This window comes from Lampetra fluviatilis, chromosome 36 (assembly GCF_964198595.1).
Source record: "Lampetra fluviatilis chromosome 36, kcLamFluv1.1, whole genome shotgun sequence".
Classification (NCBI taxonomy): domain Eukaryota; kingdom Metazoa; phylum Chordata; class Hyperoartia; order Petromyzontiformes; family Petromyzontidae; genus Lampetra; species Lampetra fluviatilis.
This window is the reverse complement of record NC_136310.1, coordinates 6,245,331-6,261,537: the sequence shown is the minus strand read 5'-3', so window position 1 is coordinate 6,261,537 and position 16,207 is coordinate 6,245,331. Positions and strand designations below refer to the sequence as shown.

General features: G+C 51.3%; 1 protein-coding gene across 1 annotated transcript; it reads left to right on the top strand.

Moving 5' to 3' along the window:
• Positions 1-3,721: 3,721 nt before the first annotated feature.
• On the top strand, positions 3,722-13,449 carry LOC144945163 (uncharacterized). Its single transcript, XM_078873449.1, has 3 exons — positions 3,722-4,503; positions 9,609-9,993; positions 13,166-13,449. Exons 1-3 carry the CDS (start codon positions 4,423-4,425, stop codon positions 13,168-13,170), a joined length of 471 nt encoding a protein of 156 aa, XP_078729575.1. The 5' UTR covers positions 3,722-4,422; the 3' UTR covers positions 13,171-13,449.
• The last annotated feature ends 2,758 nt before the right edge of the window (positions 13,450-16,207 follow it).

Genomic DNA, 16,207 nt, shown 5'->3' with positions numbered 1-16,207 from the left:
GACCCTGACAAGGCACAGTGCTGCGTTTGCGGCCATGCAACCCAAACGATGGACCCATCTCGTAAACCCACAAAGATACGTCGAGATGAATAGAACTCGTACACGTGTGCACAGGGCTACGTCGGGATACTTTAAAGGCGGTGCAACCCAAACCACGAACCCACAAAGCAGCCGACTGGAGGCTGCGTCCCTTCAACGGAGGAATAGGAACAGCGACACGAACTCTCTCTCTCTCTGCTGAAGCCCTCTCGTCGTGACCAGCAGCAGCAGGACATTGGCAACGAGCCTCCTGGACATCTTCCTGCCCACCTCCGATTGACACAGTTGGCTACGCACGGTGCGAAAGAATAATAATGCTGATGATAGTGTTATTGTAATTATTGGGTGGAGTGGCGGTGCAGTTTTCGGACGCAAAAGGTGAGTGCGGTGAATTCCATCATGAGCCAAGTTTTGATATTGTTTAACCATGCAACGGAGAGCTCAAGAAAGCTAAGAACCAGACGGGTGACACACGTCTTCTTGGTTCTTTCGGTAAAGTCACGTAGAAGGGAAATAATAAAATAATAAAACATAAGAATATACAATTCTCACGACGTTTCGGCCACAACGCAAGCAGCCGTCCTCAGGTGAAGAGCAGGGCTGCGTCCGAATGACGTCCGAATGACGTTGTCTTTCCGAAAGACTTGTTCTTCACCTGAGGACGGCTGCTTGCGTCGTAGCCGAAACGTCGTGAGAATTGCATCTTATTATGTTTTATTTTTATTATTTCATTATTTCCCTTCTGCGTTACTTTACCGAAGGAACCAAGAAGATGAATCCCTGCATTCACGAAAGCTTTAAATCGGGTTACACATCGTGCAGCTCACCACCTGCACGCTGCAGGAAGTCGCCTGCACGCTGCAGGTGGTGACCTGCACGCTGCAGGTGGTTACCTGCACACTGCACGGGCGTGGTGACGGTGATCGCTGCTGTCTGTACGACCCCAAAATGAGTCAAGTGCGGAGATTTTTTGTTTTTTATTTCGCAAATCTGACCCCACCGACGGCCGTCACACAGTGGCCCACGCTGCATCTGCTACGTGGGGGGGGGGGCTGGGGGTGATGGGGGGACGGACACACTCTCCGTCTGTCTGCCACGTGGGGGTCACGATAACGCTCGCCAATGTCACCCGATAGGCACGAGACTTTTGGTAATCGCGTGGCGCGGCTCCTGCGGACTCACCCGAGATTGAAGATCCGCGCGCGTTCGTCAAAGGGTCTGCCCGACATTTGGAGACGCGAAGCAGAGCACGTGAATGACTATTTGCAAATAATAATAATAATCATTCAAACTCATAAAGAGGAGGAACTACAGAGAACGAGGAGCGGGAAGGCAGCAGCAGCAGCCAGGCCGTGAGCCCGCGTAGAAAATTATCTCCCAAGCTCTGCGGTCCTCTGTGTACTAAGGCGTTTTCGGTCATTTAATGAGGACTCCCAAAGCAACCACATGCGTGCTAGAGGGCAACACTCGTATCACGCGCAGATGGAACAGGTCGAGTCCACGTTTTGTGTTACTGTTGTTGCTGTTGTTGATGTTGTTGTTGATGTTGTTGTTGTGGCGAGCCAGGATACAGCACCACCGCCTCATCAACGCCACATGCACGGGTAAGGGAGTTTCGCAGCATCAACATCTGTGTGTGGGGGGGAGCGGTGGCGCAGCGGTTAGCGCGCTGCGCTACGAACCCAGTCACCCGAGTTGGATTCCCGCTCACGACCAACACCGGTGACGGTTATCTGAACCGGTTCAGGGCCTCCCGTAGGTCGGCTCGGCCTCAAATGAGTACCCGGTGCGGTGGGTAAACATCTAGGGAGACAAAGGCGGCCGGGCGTGGTGCTGGCTACCCCTACCCCACCGTGTGCCGTGTCGGCCTTCGTAGGTGCTGCTCGCTAACAGCACTTGCCCCAACAGTCTCTTAAGGCTACACGGGGGATCGTTGTCTTTGTGGTCCACCAACCCTCGCCGTTTCCCCCACAGCGCTGGATCACAGGCAGTGAGGCAGGCCACGTGGAGCAGCAGAAGCGAAACCACCACCACCACCCCCACCACCACCACCCCCACCACCACCCCCACCACCACCACCGCCACCGCTCGGCTAAATCAAATACACAGCAATCACTACGCGCGCATTGAGCTGCTAATCACTTTGTAGCAACAAATAAATGTTTTTTTGTTCCTGGGTAGTAAGTGTTATTTACTAATTGCTTATGCCTCAAAAGTACAGAAAGTGGCTATTAGCCCCCCACAAACTTTGCTTTTGTGACCAGGACAGTGATATTTTGAAATGTAACTATTGTTAATGAGAACACGTGGTGTGCATGTGTGTTATTCTTTCACGTGAAGTCCTGGTCACAAAGCAAAGTTTACGGGGAATAACAGCCACTTTCTATACTTTGAGGCATAAGCAATTCGAAAACAACTTACTACTCAGGGACAAAAACCGTGTTACACAGTGATCGTGTTCCACCAGTGTAGTCACGGACTTCCAGATTTAACATGCCGAAGTATACCGCCAGGCCGTCGTATACCCGGGGTTAAAACGGCCTAGGCGAGATTATACCCCTCTAGGCCAAATCATACCCCCATGATAGTAAGTGTTGAGCGATATACACATGAATTACTAAATTTTTCCAACATTTTATTTAAAACTGTAAACACATAGACTTTGATTGCTTCAACCAGAAAAACTTTAATAATAATAATAACCCTATCCCTAACCCTATCCCTAACCCTAACCCGAACCTTAACCCTATCCCTAACCCTATCCCTAACCCTATCCCTAACCCTATCCCTAACCCTATCCCTAACCCTATCCCTAACCCTATCCCTAACCCTATCCCTAATCTTATCCCTAACCCTATCCCTAACCCTATCCCTAACCCTATCCCTAACCCTATCCCTAACCCTAAAAATGCTTCAATTGATCAAATTGAGATTCATACTTCCATGTATACGATTTTTAGATATCGATTGAAGTTCGTTTGAACTTTCACATGGGGCATCTTCTGCCCTGGAGGGGTGGTATGGCCTGGCCCAGTCGAGTTTAAACCCCCGGGGGGTTTAGTTTAGTCTAGGACACTTCATCCCCCCGGGATTACTCTTGCCTGGGCCAGGGTTTGATCGTGGCAGGGGTTAGTTTAGCCTGTTACACCGGGACGAGCTCAGGCGGAGCCGCACGTTAGACGGAATCGTCACGCAAATCGGTGCGTGCGCACGGTTATTCTTCCTCGATTGTTCTCTCGAAATTATTTATTTGTCATTTGGTTTCCCGTTCCCCCTCCACCCACACCTCTTCGTATCCCCAATTCCAGGTGGCGATGACTCATCCGTATGACGTTGGAGGCGTGTGCGCTCAATCACTCAACTCGCGGAAACGTTCAAGGCGATGATTATTTTTCATGCATCTACAAAAAACAATAGTTTGTTTAATTACTTCGTACAAACTCTAGCCCCCCCCTCCCCCCTCGTCACACACACACGAGGGCGTTGGTGACTCAGGAGGAGGATTTCGCCGTCAGTCGTTCTTTAGTGACGTCAACCTGTGCGTCGGGTATTTTAGTAATAATATAATTTTATATATATTTTTTTGCATTATCGTTATGGAAGGCGTTAGTGCACGCAGTGGTGTAGCGAGTAATTTGAAAATAATAATAATAAAAAAAGGGCAAGTCTGTGTGTAAATAAATAAAGAATGCACTCCCCATTGCACCGGCCACGGTCTCTATAAATACGGGAGGGCGACTGGGAAACGGCGGAGCGGCGGTTTCGAGATGCAGCGGCGTGGTCATTAGTCCGTGTTGGGGGATAATGATTTTAGAATCATCGACTGATTGTTGATTGATTATTGCCGTAGCGTTGTTACAACGGAACAGGGCGGCGGGGACTCGCAAAAAAGCATTAATAGAGAGCGAGAGAGAGCGAGAGACGGACGGACGGAGAGAAGCGAAATCGAGATACAGACGAAGAAGCAAATAGGTGAAGCGAGACGGGGAAGGGGTTCAAACAACCGTAGCGGAGACGGAGAGACACGGAGTTAGGTGAGAGGCACAGCGAGATCGAGAGGCGGGGAGAGAGACCCGCAAGCGAGGGGAGAGAGACGAGAGAGAAAGAGACGCAAGGAGGAGGAGGAGCGCATTCGAGACGACCAAGACGGTGAAGAGAGGAGAGGTACGAGCAGTAGCGGAACCGAGAGAGTAGCGGCGGGGGGTGGGGGGTGGTGCTGGTGGTGGTGGTGAGAGAGACCCGCGGAGGAGGGGAGAGACGGGAGAGAGGGCAGCCGAGGAGGAGAGAAGAGCCAGGGGGAACGCCGTCGCGGCCGGGAATCGAGCGCAGGGCGACAGAGGAAGAGAGACCGAGAGAGACGAGCGCGCGTGGGGGTGGGAGAGGATGCGCTTGCTGCTGATGGTCGCAGTCTTCACGGTCGTGTCCGCAGTGGGTCGAAGTCGAGCCAACCCAATCGCCGTGCAGGTGAGACGACACTCACGCACCCGCAAAGACACAAAGGGATTCTCACTCGCGTAGCCTTGACGGACTTTTTTTTTTGCTGTTTGCGAGCAGTGCCGATGATTGCCGGCACGCAGCGCGAGGGGGCTGCGTGGTCAACACCACGCCCGGCCGCCTTTGTCTTCCCAGCGCTGCTGTTTTTGCGCCGCCGCGTTAGGTACTCGCTTTAGGCCGAGTCTACCCGAGGGGGAGGCTCCCGTGATCTGTTCAGATAATTCGTGACCGGTGTTGGTGGCCGGATCACTCGGGTTCATCGCTACACGACCGCTCCGTTGACACACTGACACACACACAAACACACAGGAATACACACACAAACACACACAGGAATACTCCCACACACACGCGCAAACACACACAGGAATACACACACACACACACACACAAACACACACAGGTACACACAAACATACACACAGGTACACACAAACATACACACACAGGAATACACACACAAACATACACACACAGGAATATTCACACACACACGCGCGCACAGGCGCATCTAGCTTTGTCCAGGTAATGCTACCTCTGCACGGATCACCTTCCACTTATCGTGCCATCGCCACCATCGACACATATATACATGCGGGTGTGTGTAGGTGTACGCGTGTAGCGGGGAGCGGTGGCGCAGCGGTTAGCGCCACGCCATGCGCTACGAACCCGGCGTCACCGAGTTCGATCACCGCTCACGGTCACCAACACCCGGGGTGACGATTATCCGAACCGGGTCCCGGACCTCCCCCTAGGTCGACTCGGCCTCAAAAGAGCACCTGGCGCGGTGTGTAGTAGACATCGCCTCTCGCGAGACAAAGGCGGGCGGACGTGATGCTGTCCACCATAGTGAGTCGTTCCGTGTGCCTGCTCCTTCCGCGTGTGTCTCTGTGTGTGGAGACCCCTTGTGCGTGCGTGCGTAACTTTAATGGGTGCTCGCTATAACAGCACTTGCCCCAACCTCCAACATGCTGTGAAGGCTACATGTGGGGGGGGGGGGGGGGATCTTTACCCTGCGTACGTGCGCGTTCTCGACTTAGCGGCGTGGAGCATCGCGTGTGTGCTGTCGTGAGCGTGTGTGCTGTCGTGAGCGTGTGTGCTGTCGTGAGCGTGTGTGCTGTCGTGAGCGTGTGTGCTGTCACACACAGACACACAGAGAGAGAGACGTGCACTTGTTAATGATGTAATGTTGAACCGTATGGGAGGGCTAGGTGGGGGGTTACCCGTGATAAGAATTCATTGCCGTGTGAACAAACCGCTGACTCAAGATGCAGGTGACATCACCCGTCAAACCATATCACTTCCTTTTCACACCTCGCACAAGTACCGCAGGTCACACGCACAACACAAAGAATCACCCCCCCCCACCTCCATATAGCAACTACACAGATTGGTGTGACTCGGGGCAAGTGCTGGTTAGCGAGCACCTATTAAGGCAATGTCAGCTTCATGAGGGGAGCCTTTTAATTCCCATGCCCGGCCCTCCGCAATCGTTGATTGTTTTAACGCGACTTATAGATCGATATTTAAAGGGCGGCACGGTGGCTAGGAGATGTTAACTACCTCGCCTGGTATGCAGGAGGTCGTGGATTAGATCCCGACCCTGACGCCGCCTGCTGTACATTTGGAGTTTGCGTGTCTCTCTCATCATTCATCATCATCACGGTGGCTAGATGTTAACTACCTCGCCTGGTATACAGGAGGTCGTGGGTTCGATCCCGATCCCGACCCTGACGATGCCTGCTGTATATTTGGAGTTTGCGGTGTGTGTGTCTCTCTCTCTATCTCCCTGTGGTGAGATGTTAACTACCTCGCCTGGTATGCAGGAGGTCGTGGATTAGATCCCGACCCTGACGACGCCTGCTGCTGTATATTTGGAGTTTGCGTCTTTCTCTCTCTCTCTTCCCGTGGTCGCGTGGATTTGTATCCGGCTCCTCCGGGTTTTCCTTCCACATTTAGAATCAACATCACGCGTTTAGAGTTACTTGGCTGATATGAATTCCCACACAATGATACGTCACTTCGTTGAGCTCATCGTTTGTGAAAGCCATGTAGCTTCTGAAACAAGAACCACCGTATCAGTGGGGCCTTACCTGGCAAAATAAAACAAAAGTTTAATAGTTTTAAAAGGCTGAGTCGACCTAGCGGTGACCCGACACATCCTCGGCCAACACTCATCGCAGCTGGATCCAATAGCGATGCAGAGTGGCATCAAACCCCCATCCCCCCACTCCTAATTGTCTGATAGTGCTGTTGGTTGCTGATCGCTTGGTGCTGCTGCTGCAGCACCTCCGATTAACACGGTTGGCTACGTACGGCGCGAAAGAAGTTCAACATACGCACGTACATGGCAGTTGTGCACAAACAACAACAACAACTCACGCAACACACTCTCGTCAATAGCGCTCTGTGCGTGGCCTTAAACAAAAAAACATAATCAGCGACGACGTTTCAGGCTATTTCCCTTCTTCAAAAGCACGGCCCGTATGTGCTATGAAGCAAGACCATTGCCTGAAACGTCACGGATTCTATTTGTTTTTTTTTATTTTGTTAAATTGCATTCGCTCACCACCCACGGGTTTTTTTTTTACCCACGACACGAAACACTTCAATGTAACGCCGACGTTTCACGTTTCCACTTTAGTTTCATTTTGTAGAAAAATGTGTTTCTAGTCCCGATTATAGTTAGTTATAAAGTATATGCAAGCGACAAGTTACATACAACACGTGTGATGTATCTATATAAAACCCAACATCTATACGCATGTAGTAGATAAATCTACACGCGACTTTCACCGTTCCGTAGAACTCGGCCTCGTCTGCCTGCAGCGTTTGCCCCAAATTCCGATGAACTGAATGAGGATTGCGCAACTTGTCAAATCAAACCGCTCGCCGTGACAATGATGACGCTTCGATTAGGGGGGGGGGGGGGGTCAACGACCCCAAACTCTTAGCCCCGAGTTTATGAATTGCTGGTGGTGGTGATGGTGGTGGCGATGGTGATGATAGTGGTGATGGTGATGATGGTGGTGGTGATGATGGTGATGATGATGGTGGTGGTGATGATGGTGATGATGGTGGTGGTGATGATGGTGATGATGGTGGTGGTGGTGATGGTGATGATGATGGTGGTGGTGATGATGGTGATGGTTTTACCGAGATAAGTGCTCAAGGTTACACGGAGAGGGACTCCAGATTCGAGTTCCTGTCTGGCTTCACGATCATTTCGTTTCCCGACGTTAAATGTCAGAAGCGTTTCTACTGCAGGAGGAATCCGATGAGCTATAAAGCTCTTCCCCCCCACAGATGTCCACCAGGGGCACGGGGGGTCAGAACAATAACACAAAAAATACCACGACAGAGGCGCCAAGTACAGGAAAGGTAAACAAATGCCTTTAAAAAAATATACAAATCAAACTGAAAATGCTTTCGTTATCTTAGCAGGTGAAGATCGCCGAAACGACCTGGCCACAAACGACAGCTCGACGAAGTGGCTCATCGTCGCGTGCGTGCTGCTTTTATCGCGGCAAAATCATCCGAAATGATATTCGAGTGCACGACTTCAGGTGTGCAGGGGGGAGGAGGAGGGGAGACCGGAGGAGCCGGAGAAAAAAAAATTCCACGCGACGAAAATTCCCAGTTTGTCTTATTATCCCAATTAGTCTCATGACCACCACCACCACCCCCCTCTCCCCCAAATAATCTAATATTCAGGAAGGTTTGGTGGTCAAACGTGCCAATTCGTGTAACGGAGTTGTAGTTTTGCATGATACGCGGAGAGCTCCTGCAGAAATAAACAACCGAAAATTCCGCGCTTCGAAGCACTGCGCTCGTAATGTCTGCGTGATCCACCAACTTTTGCCTTTAAGGGCGTCTTGTTCTTACACTCGGAGCGCGCGCGTGTGTGTGTGTCGGTGTGTGTCGGTGTGTGTGTCGGTTGTGGGGAGCGGTCGTGTAGTGGTTAGCGCGCTGCGCTACAAAACCTGGCGACCCGGGTTTGATTCTCGCTCACGGCCAACACCAGCGACGATTATCCTGAACCGTTCCTGGGCCTCCCCTAGGTCGACTCAGCCTCAAATGAGTACCTGGTGCGGTGCGTAAAAATATCGCCACTGAGGAGACGAAGGCGGCCGGGCGTGGTGCTGGCCACCCATCCCCTCGTGTGCCGTGCCGGCCTTCATAGGTGCTGCTCGCTAACAGCACTTGCCCCGACAATCTGTTAAGGCTATACGGGGTATCTTTGTCTTTGTGGGGAGCGGTAGTGTAGCGGTCAGCGCCCCGCACTACGAACCCAGCGACCCGAATTCGATTCGCACTCCTCACGGCCAAATACCATGAGGGATATCTGAACCGGTCCTGTGCCTCCCCAAATCGATTCCTAAACAACGCCGGCCTTGAGAAGTGCTCGCAAACAGCACTTGCCCCCCAAAAGTCCACGTGCGTGTTTTAGCGAGCACCTATTCGTGTCGTCACCGAACTGCTACCGAGTTCCTCTTCAAAGTGAAACTGAAGTAAAACTATAAACCAAGCTATTTGCATCTCAGCGGGTAAAGCCAACCGAGCTCCCTATAGTTCTCTTGCAGAAGCGAGCTGGCCACAACTGATAGCTCGAAGAATCCAATGACTTATCATCGCGTGGAAATGCACAAGAGCAGCCACATCCTCTCGGGCGCGTGATGTTGATTCTAAACGTGGAGGTGAAAACCCCCTGGAGAAAAATCCACGCGACCACGGAGAGAGAAATATAGAGAAACACGCAACCTCCAAATATACAGCAGTAGGCGTCAGGGTCGAGATCGAACTCACGACCTCCTGCGCACCAGGTGAAGGAATTAACATCTCGCCACCGTGACGCCCGACATCGTCACCCGTTACGAACGTGACGTGCGACTGGCACGTGTCACTATAGTGATGTGCGACTACGGGGATGGAACTCGCGACCTCCTGCATACCAGGCGAGGGAATTCACATCTCGCACGATCCATCAACCGCAAGAGGTGACACGCCACGTGCCCCCCCCCCCCTTGTCCCCCCCTCCCCCTTGTCCCCCCCCCCCGTATCCCCCCCCCCAACAGATGCGCGCCCTACGCGGACGCAGGCTCCACGCGCCCCGTCTCCGCTCCCCGCTCACCGGGACGTCTCTGCTGCCCGCCACCTCCGACGTGTGGGTTGGAACCCGAGGCCGGGCTGCCCGTGGGGTTCCGGCCGGATGGGCGAGAGCCGGAGCCGTTTCGGCGGCCCCCGTCGCCCCCGTCGCCGCCGGGAGCCCCGCCGGGAAATCTCCGTCGAACTTCAAAAACCGCTCGGAGCGCGGCTTCTACAAGCAGCACCACCACCACCGTCACGGCGCGGCGCCTCTGACGAGGAGCAGGGGACATCTCAAGGATGGGTGCTTCGGTCTCAAGATTGACCGCATCGGGGCCATGTCCGGACTAGGTTGCAAGCGAGGCAAGAGCCACGGTGAGACACTCCGACAGCCCCCCCCCCGCCCCCCTCGCCCGCCGCGACGCGCCAGGCAAATTTTGGCATCTCGTCGAAGGAGCAATTCAAACAGCCATCGCGCGAACTGCGGTCATCCCCGTAGCAGCAGCGGCAGTTGTGGCAGCAGCAGCAGCAGCAGTAGTGGCAGCAGCAGCAGCAGTAGTGGCAGCAGCGGTAGTGGAAGCAGCAGTAGCGGCTTTTGGCTCAGCCATGGAGCAAAGACGGTGGCCACCACGTCGCGCGGTGCTTTCAAATGCGCTTCCCGCGGCCGTCTGGAACGCATCTTCCTCCCGATACTGGGAAGCCACTGGAGCTAGGCACTTTGTACATCTGTATTTGAAAAAAACGAATTTTAATCTAGATTTGAAGCTTTCGTGACTGCAGGAATCCATACGCTTTGGTTCTTTCGGTAAAGTCACGTGGGTAGAAAATAAAATAGATCACGACGTTTCAGGCGCAACACAAGCGTCCGTCATCAGGTGGGAAAGCGTGGCCTGCTGCTGATTTCCTTAGAACTGCCGTGTGCGTCGTAGTTTGCTGTCCTTCCCCCGCACCTCCGATGAGCTTGGCTCCGTACGCTGCGAAAGAAGTTCAACATGGATAGGGAATGCGCCTTGTTCGTACGTAGCCAACCGTGCTAATCGAAAGGTCGTGGAGGGAAGGACAATACACTAAAACACACAATGCAGTTCGAAAGAAAGTAGATCTCAAATCTGGATTTATAAGTGTCTCTGAGATATGCCTCCACAAACCCCCCCCCGCTCCATCTCGTCATACCGCTGCACTGGATATCATTTAAGAAAAAAAAGGTTTGCTGGCTGGCTGGTTGACTGCGACAGACAGACAGTCACGCCCAAAGGACGTGTGGATTGCTCGTATATACAGTTACAGTACTGCATATACACGATATATGAGACTTATCTCCCGTGTAGGTTGGGGTAAGTGGTGTTGGCGAGCATCTATTAAGTCACGCACGGCAGACGAGCCTTTGTCTCCCCAGTGCTGATCTTTTACAGACCACCGCACCAGATGCCTCGGGAGAAACGCAACAACGAAGGGTCGCTGGGTTTTGAGCCCTAAATCCTTGCCTGTATGCATTCGTGCGTGCAAGCGTGCGACAAACCATTGTCTCGGTGCTAACGGTCACGGCAATAACAGTTTAAACACACACACACAAAGATCCCCCGTATAGCCTTAACAGACTGTAGGGGCAAGTGCTGTTAGCGAGCACCTATTAAGGCCGGAACGGTACACGAACGAGGGGGTGGGTGGCCAGCACCACGCCCGACCGCCTTTGTCTCCCCAGTGGCGATGTTTACACACCGCACCAGGTACTCATTTAAGGCTGAGTCGACCTAGGGGAGGCCCAGGACCGGTTCAGATAATCGTCACTGGTGTTAGCCGTGAGCGGTAATCGAACCCGGGTCGTCAGGTTCATAGCGCAGCGCGCTAACCGCTACACTACCGCTTCCCGGTGCTAACGGTCACGCAATAACAGTTTAAACACACCCACACACACACAACACTCACAATGCATAATGCGGCTGCTGGCACCAGATTGGAATCCTGTAAAGTCGAGTGCCGCGGGCTATGGCAACCCGTATCGCCACGCGGGCGGACCTTGGTAATGACAACGTGCGGTGGTGGTGGTGGTGGAGGAACAGCCGATCAGCAAAAGGCGAAAATAAAGATTCGAATTGCCGGGCAATAAGCGTTATCCTGATAGCCTTTTGAGATAGCCACTTTAAGCATCATGCCCGCGTGTGTTATTATAGCGCCGGCGTGCTCGTGCAGGTAGAATATATAAATATTAAATGGAAGAACAGTCGTGCACAGACGCGGGAATGTTCCCTGGCTCCCTGTCGCGGCAACAACAACATCTACTAATAGGGGTTTTCCACTTTTTTCTGGCAACAAAATTGACACCTTTTGCAAGGAATCGTGTTAACATTAACCACAATACTTGCAGTCAAATGCAAACAAAAAACAATACTCTGATAATGTATGCATTGTCCTTGAAACTGATTGGTCCACACCATCATCATCGTCAATAACAACAACATACATGCATGCGTACAATAATAGAGGGTTATTTTTTTGTGTGTGTCGTTAAACCCTCCACCACCCGACACAGCCAATTGGTAAGGTTTGTCACGTAAACACAACGTGGCAATTCGTAACTAGTTCAGCGATCTTCTTGGTTCTTTCGGTAAAGTCACGTAGAAGGGAAATAATAAAATAATAAAACATAATAATATACAATTCTCACAACATTTCGGCCACAACGCAAGCAGCCGTCCTCAGGTGAAGAACAGCCGTCGTCATTCAGACGCTGTCTTTCCGACAGACCTGTTCTTCACCTGAGGACGGCTGCTTGCGTTGTGGCCGAAACGTCGTGAGAATTGTATTATTTTATTATGTTTTATTTTTATTATTTTATTATTTCCCTTCTGCATGACTTTACCGAAAGAACCAAGACTATGAATCCCTGCAGTCACGAAAGCTTTAAATCCAAATTCAGAGTGTTTGCATGTCCATCAGAAACGGTGAATGCAGACACGATTCCTTGCAAAGGATTTCCCCGTTTTGGTGTTTTAACATCTTGACACCTCCCCGTTTTCATTGCCAGAAAGGGTCAAACCCTATTCCTATAAATTACAAAGCTGATGAAGTTTCGGAAAGACGGAGAAGGACACCTTTAGCGCAGTGTTCTTCACAAATGTTCACATGTGGAGCCACTGTCCCCGATAAGACATCCTGGTCCGTGTGCGCGACTTCAGCCACAACATCTGAAACCATTGGGGGTTGTCAGCAGGACGACGATGATGATGATGGGGTGATGTGAGCGAAAGAGTGAGCGAGGGAGTGAGCGAGGGAGTGAGCGAGGGAGTGACCGAGGGAGTGAGCGAGAGATGGGGGTTTACATAAAGCAAAGTAAAAAATTTTTTTACGAAATGATGAACGAAGCAAAGTGCCGACTACACCGAGCATCTTCTTGTTTCCACTGGTCGTAAAAACAAAAGAGATGGGGTGATGTTGTCACTCGTGGGCCTTGCAACGGAGGCGTGTGCTGGGGGCCGAGGTGGACGGCGTTGACGGTGTGACCTCTCTCTCTTCTCCTTGTCTCCCCGGCCCCGCGTGGCGACTCAAGGCTGATGGAGTTGGCCGATGGCGCCTGCACGCGGTGACAGCGACGAGCTGCAGCTAAACGAGTCACGGGCGACTCGTCCTCAGTACACTCACAGTACACTCACAGTACACACTCACAGTACACACACAGAGTACACACACACAGTAAACACTCACAGTACACATACACTCACAGTACACACACACAGTACACACACACAGTACACACAGTACACAGTACACACACTACACACTCACAGTACACACACACACAGCACACTCACAGTACACACACACAGTACACACACAGAGTACACACACACACAGTAAACACTCACAGTACACACACACAGTACACACTCACACAGTACACACTCACACAGAGTACACACACACTCGGTACACACACACACACTCCACACACTCAGTACACACACAGAGTACACAGTACACACACTCAGTACACACACACTCACAGTACACACACATAACACACAGCACACACACTCACAGTACACACAGTACACACACACACACAGTACACAAACTCACTGCGCATGCTACACAGGGTACACAAGCACGCGCTGTCAGAGTAGTTCACGCACACGGCACGCACCCGCAGTGCACACTCTACACTAACAGTACACCGACAGTACATATACACAGTGCACACACTCTACACTAACAGTACACCGAGAGTACATATACACAGTGCACACACAGTACATATACTGCACACAGTACACACGCAACATGCAACACAGTAAACGCTCGCGCAGAACGCACGCACGCAGTAACACCGCACGTACAGAAACACCGCACGTGCAGTCACACGACACGTGCGGTAACACGACACGTGCAGTCACACGACACGTGCAGTGTTACTACACGTGCAGAGTGCACGTGCGGTAACACTTCTCATGCGTGCACGGCCTCACGCGCGCACACAGCACAAAGGCAATCGGCCGGCTCACTTTGGGGGGTTCGCGTTCCCTCCCCCGACCCCCCCCCGGGGGGTGGAACAGGTCAAGGTGGTGGCCGGCTTCACGGCTTCCTGCAATCAGCCGCGCTTTAATTAACTCCCGAATCGCAACTCGAGGGGAAGGTGTGGGGAGTGTGTGTGGGATGGTAACCAACACACGCGCACACACACACAACGCTTTGAACGATGGTTTGCGGGTGAGCGTAAGAATCGATTGTTTAAAAAAAAATTGGTAATTCGTCGAATTAATCAATGAATGTAATGGCTCGAATTTGGACCGTGGATTTGGTTTCTTTTTTTTTACTGAATAGGGAATTGCGCGCGAAGGTGACGTACAAAACGTGGCCTGCAGGAAAGAAACACACGGACCGTTTACAAAGGAGCAAAAGATTACGAAACGATACCCGACAAAACAATACAAAGGAGAGAGTTGACAAGAGGAAGCGGGGCATTTAACAATCCCACTTGGGGTGTGCAGGAGGTCGTGGGTTCGATCCCAACCCTGACGCCTGCTGCTGCTGATGCTGCTGCTGTATATTTGGAGTTTGCGGTGTCTCTCTCTCTCCTCGTGGTCGCGTGGATTTTTCTCTGGGTCCTCCCGAGTTTTTCTCTCCACATTTTAGAATCAACATCGCCACGCGTTAAATTTCGATTTAAAGCTTGCGTGACTGCAGGGATTCATCTTCTTGGTTCTTTCGGTAAAGTCACGTAGAAGGGAAATAATAAAATAATAAAAATAAAACATAATAATTGTTTCATATAAAATAATAAAAATAAAACATAATAAATGTTTTATTTTTTATTATTTTATTATCGGTAAAGTCACTTTACCGAAAGAACCAAGAAGATGAATCCCACGCGTTTACAATATTTGGCTGCTGCTGCTGCTAGAAATGTCCACGTGTTGAGCTGTCATTTGTGGCAGGGTCGCTTCTGAAGAAGAGCCACAGAGCTCAGGTAGGCCTTAGGGGCCGTCCATAAATGACGTCACGCACCTAGGGGGGGAGGGGTCAGACGTTTGTGACGATGTGTGACGAGGGGGGGGGGGGGTTTGAGAAATGTGACGTCACGTCAAAATGCGCAACTTTAAATAAATATAGACAACACGTTCCACTTAATTAAATAGACGTTTTAATAAATGTTTTCTCCTGCCACATTAAATACGCACTACAATGACAATAGTTTAAAGCGATTTGAAGCGTGTTTTATTTTTAAAATGGAAATATGGTTTTGGGGGGGGGGGGCAGAGTTTTGTGACGTCATTCGAGGGGGGGGGGGGGTCTGACTCTTTATGACGCCGTGTGACGAGGGGGGGGGGAGGGTAAAAAAATCGTCCAAAATCGCGTGACGTCATTTATGGACGGCCCCTTACCTTTTATACACGAAACTTGCGAATAGTCGCTTAATATAACGCAACCAAATCGATTCGTGAATCAAAATCGGACGCGCAGAGACGTGGAACGAGTTTCGACCAATTTTATTTAAACGATACAAAACGAGCGCGGTGGAAACGAGAGAGAGAGAGAGAGATCCATAATGTGGTCCACTTTGAATCTCACCGCGACACCAACTCGAAGCGATGGCCCACGGAATCCGTGGGAAGTCGTCGTGGGTCAAGTACGTTCGTTGAACTTATTTCGCACCGTACGTGAAGGAGAGTTCAACAAAACTGAACACAAAAAGCGATTCCACTCACCGTCCGTGGCATCGTCGCTTGCCGAGTGGATAAATGGGGTGTTCATTGGCCTCCTCAATGTAGCCGGTGTCGAATGGTCCGTGATGCAGTCCGGTTAGGTCAGCCGAAGAGAGATTTTGGTCGAATCCGCAGCAATTGCAGCCAGCCAGCCAATTCACGATCAGCCAGCCACGATTGTTCATCGGTTGGCTGATTGATAATCGGCCAATTCAATTACCAATTGGCCAATTAACACTGAGCCAGCCACGATGATCAATCAGCAAAGTCACGATTATCAATCAGCCAACCGATGAACAATCAGCCAGTCACAATAAACACTCGGCCAGCCGATTTCACTACCGCATCCTCTCACACTGAATATCGATGCAAGGTCCCATGTTACCACT

Coding starts and splice junctions, on each gene's coding strand:
- LOC144945163 (XM_078873449.1), top strand. CDS start 4,423: ATGCGCTTGCTGCTGATGGTCGCAGTCTTCACGGTCGTGTCCGCAGTG. Junction 4,504..9,608: donor CCAACCCAATCGCCGTGCAG/GTGAGACGACAC, acceptor CCCCCCCAACAG/ATGCGCGCCCTACGCGGACG.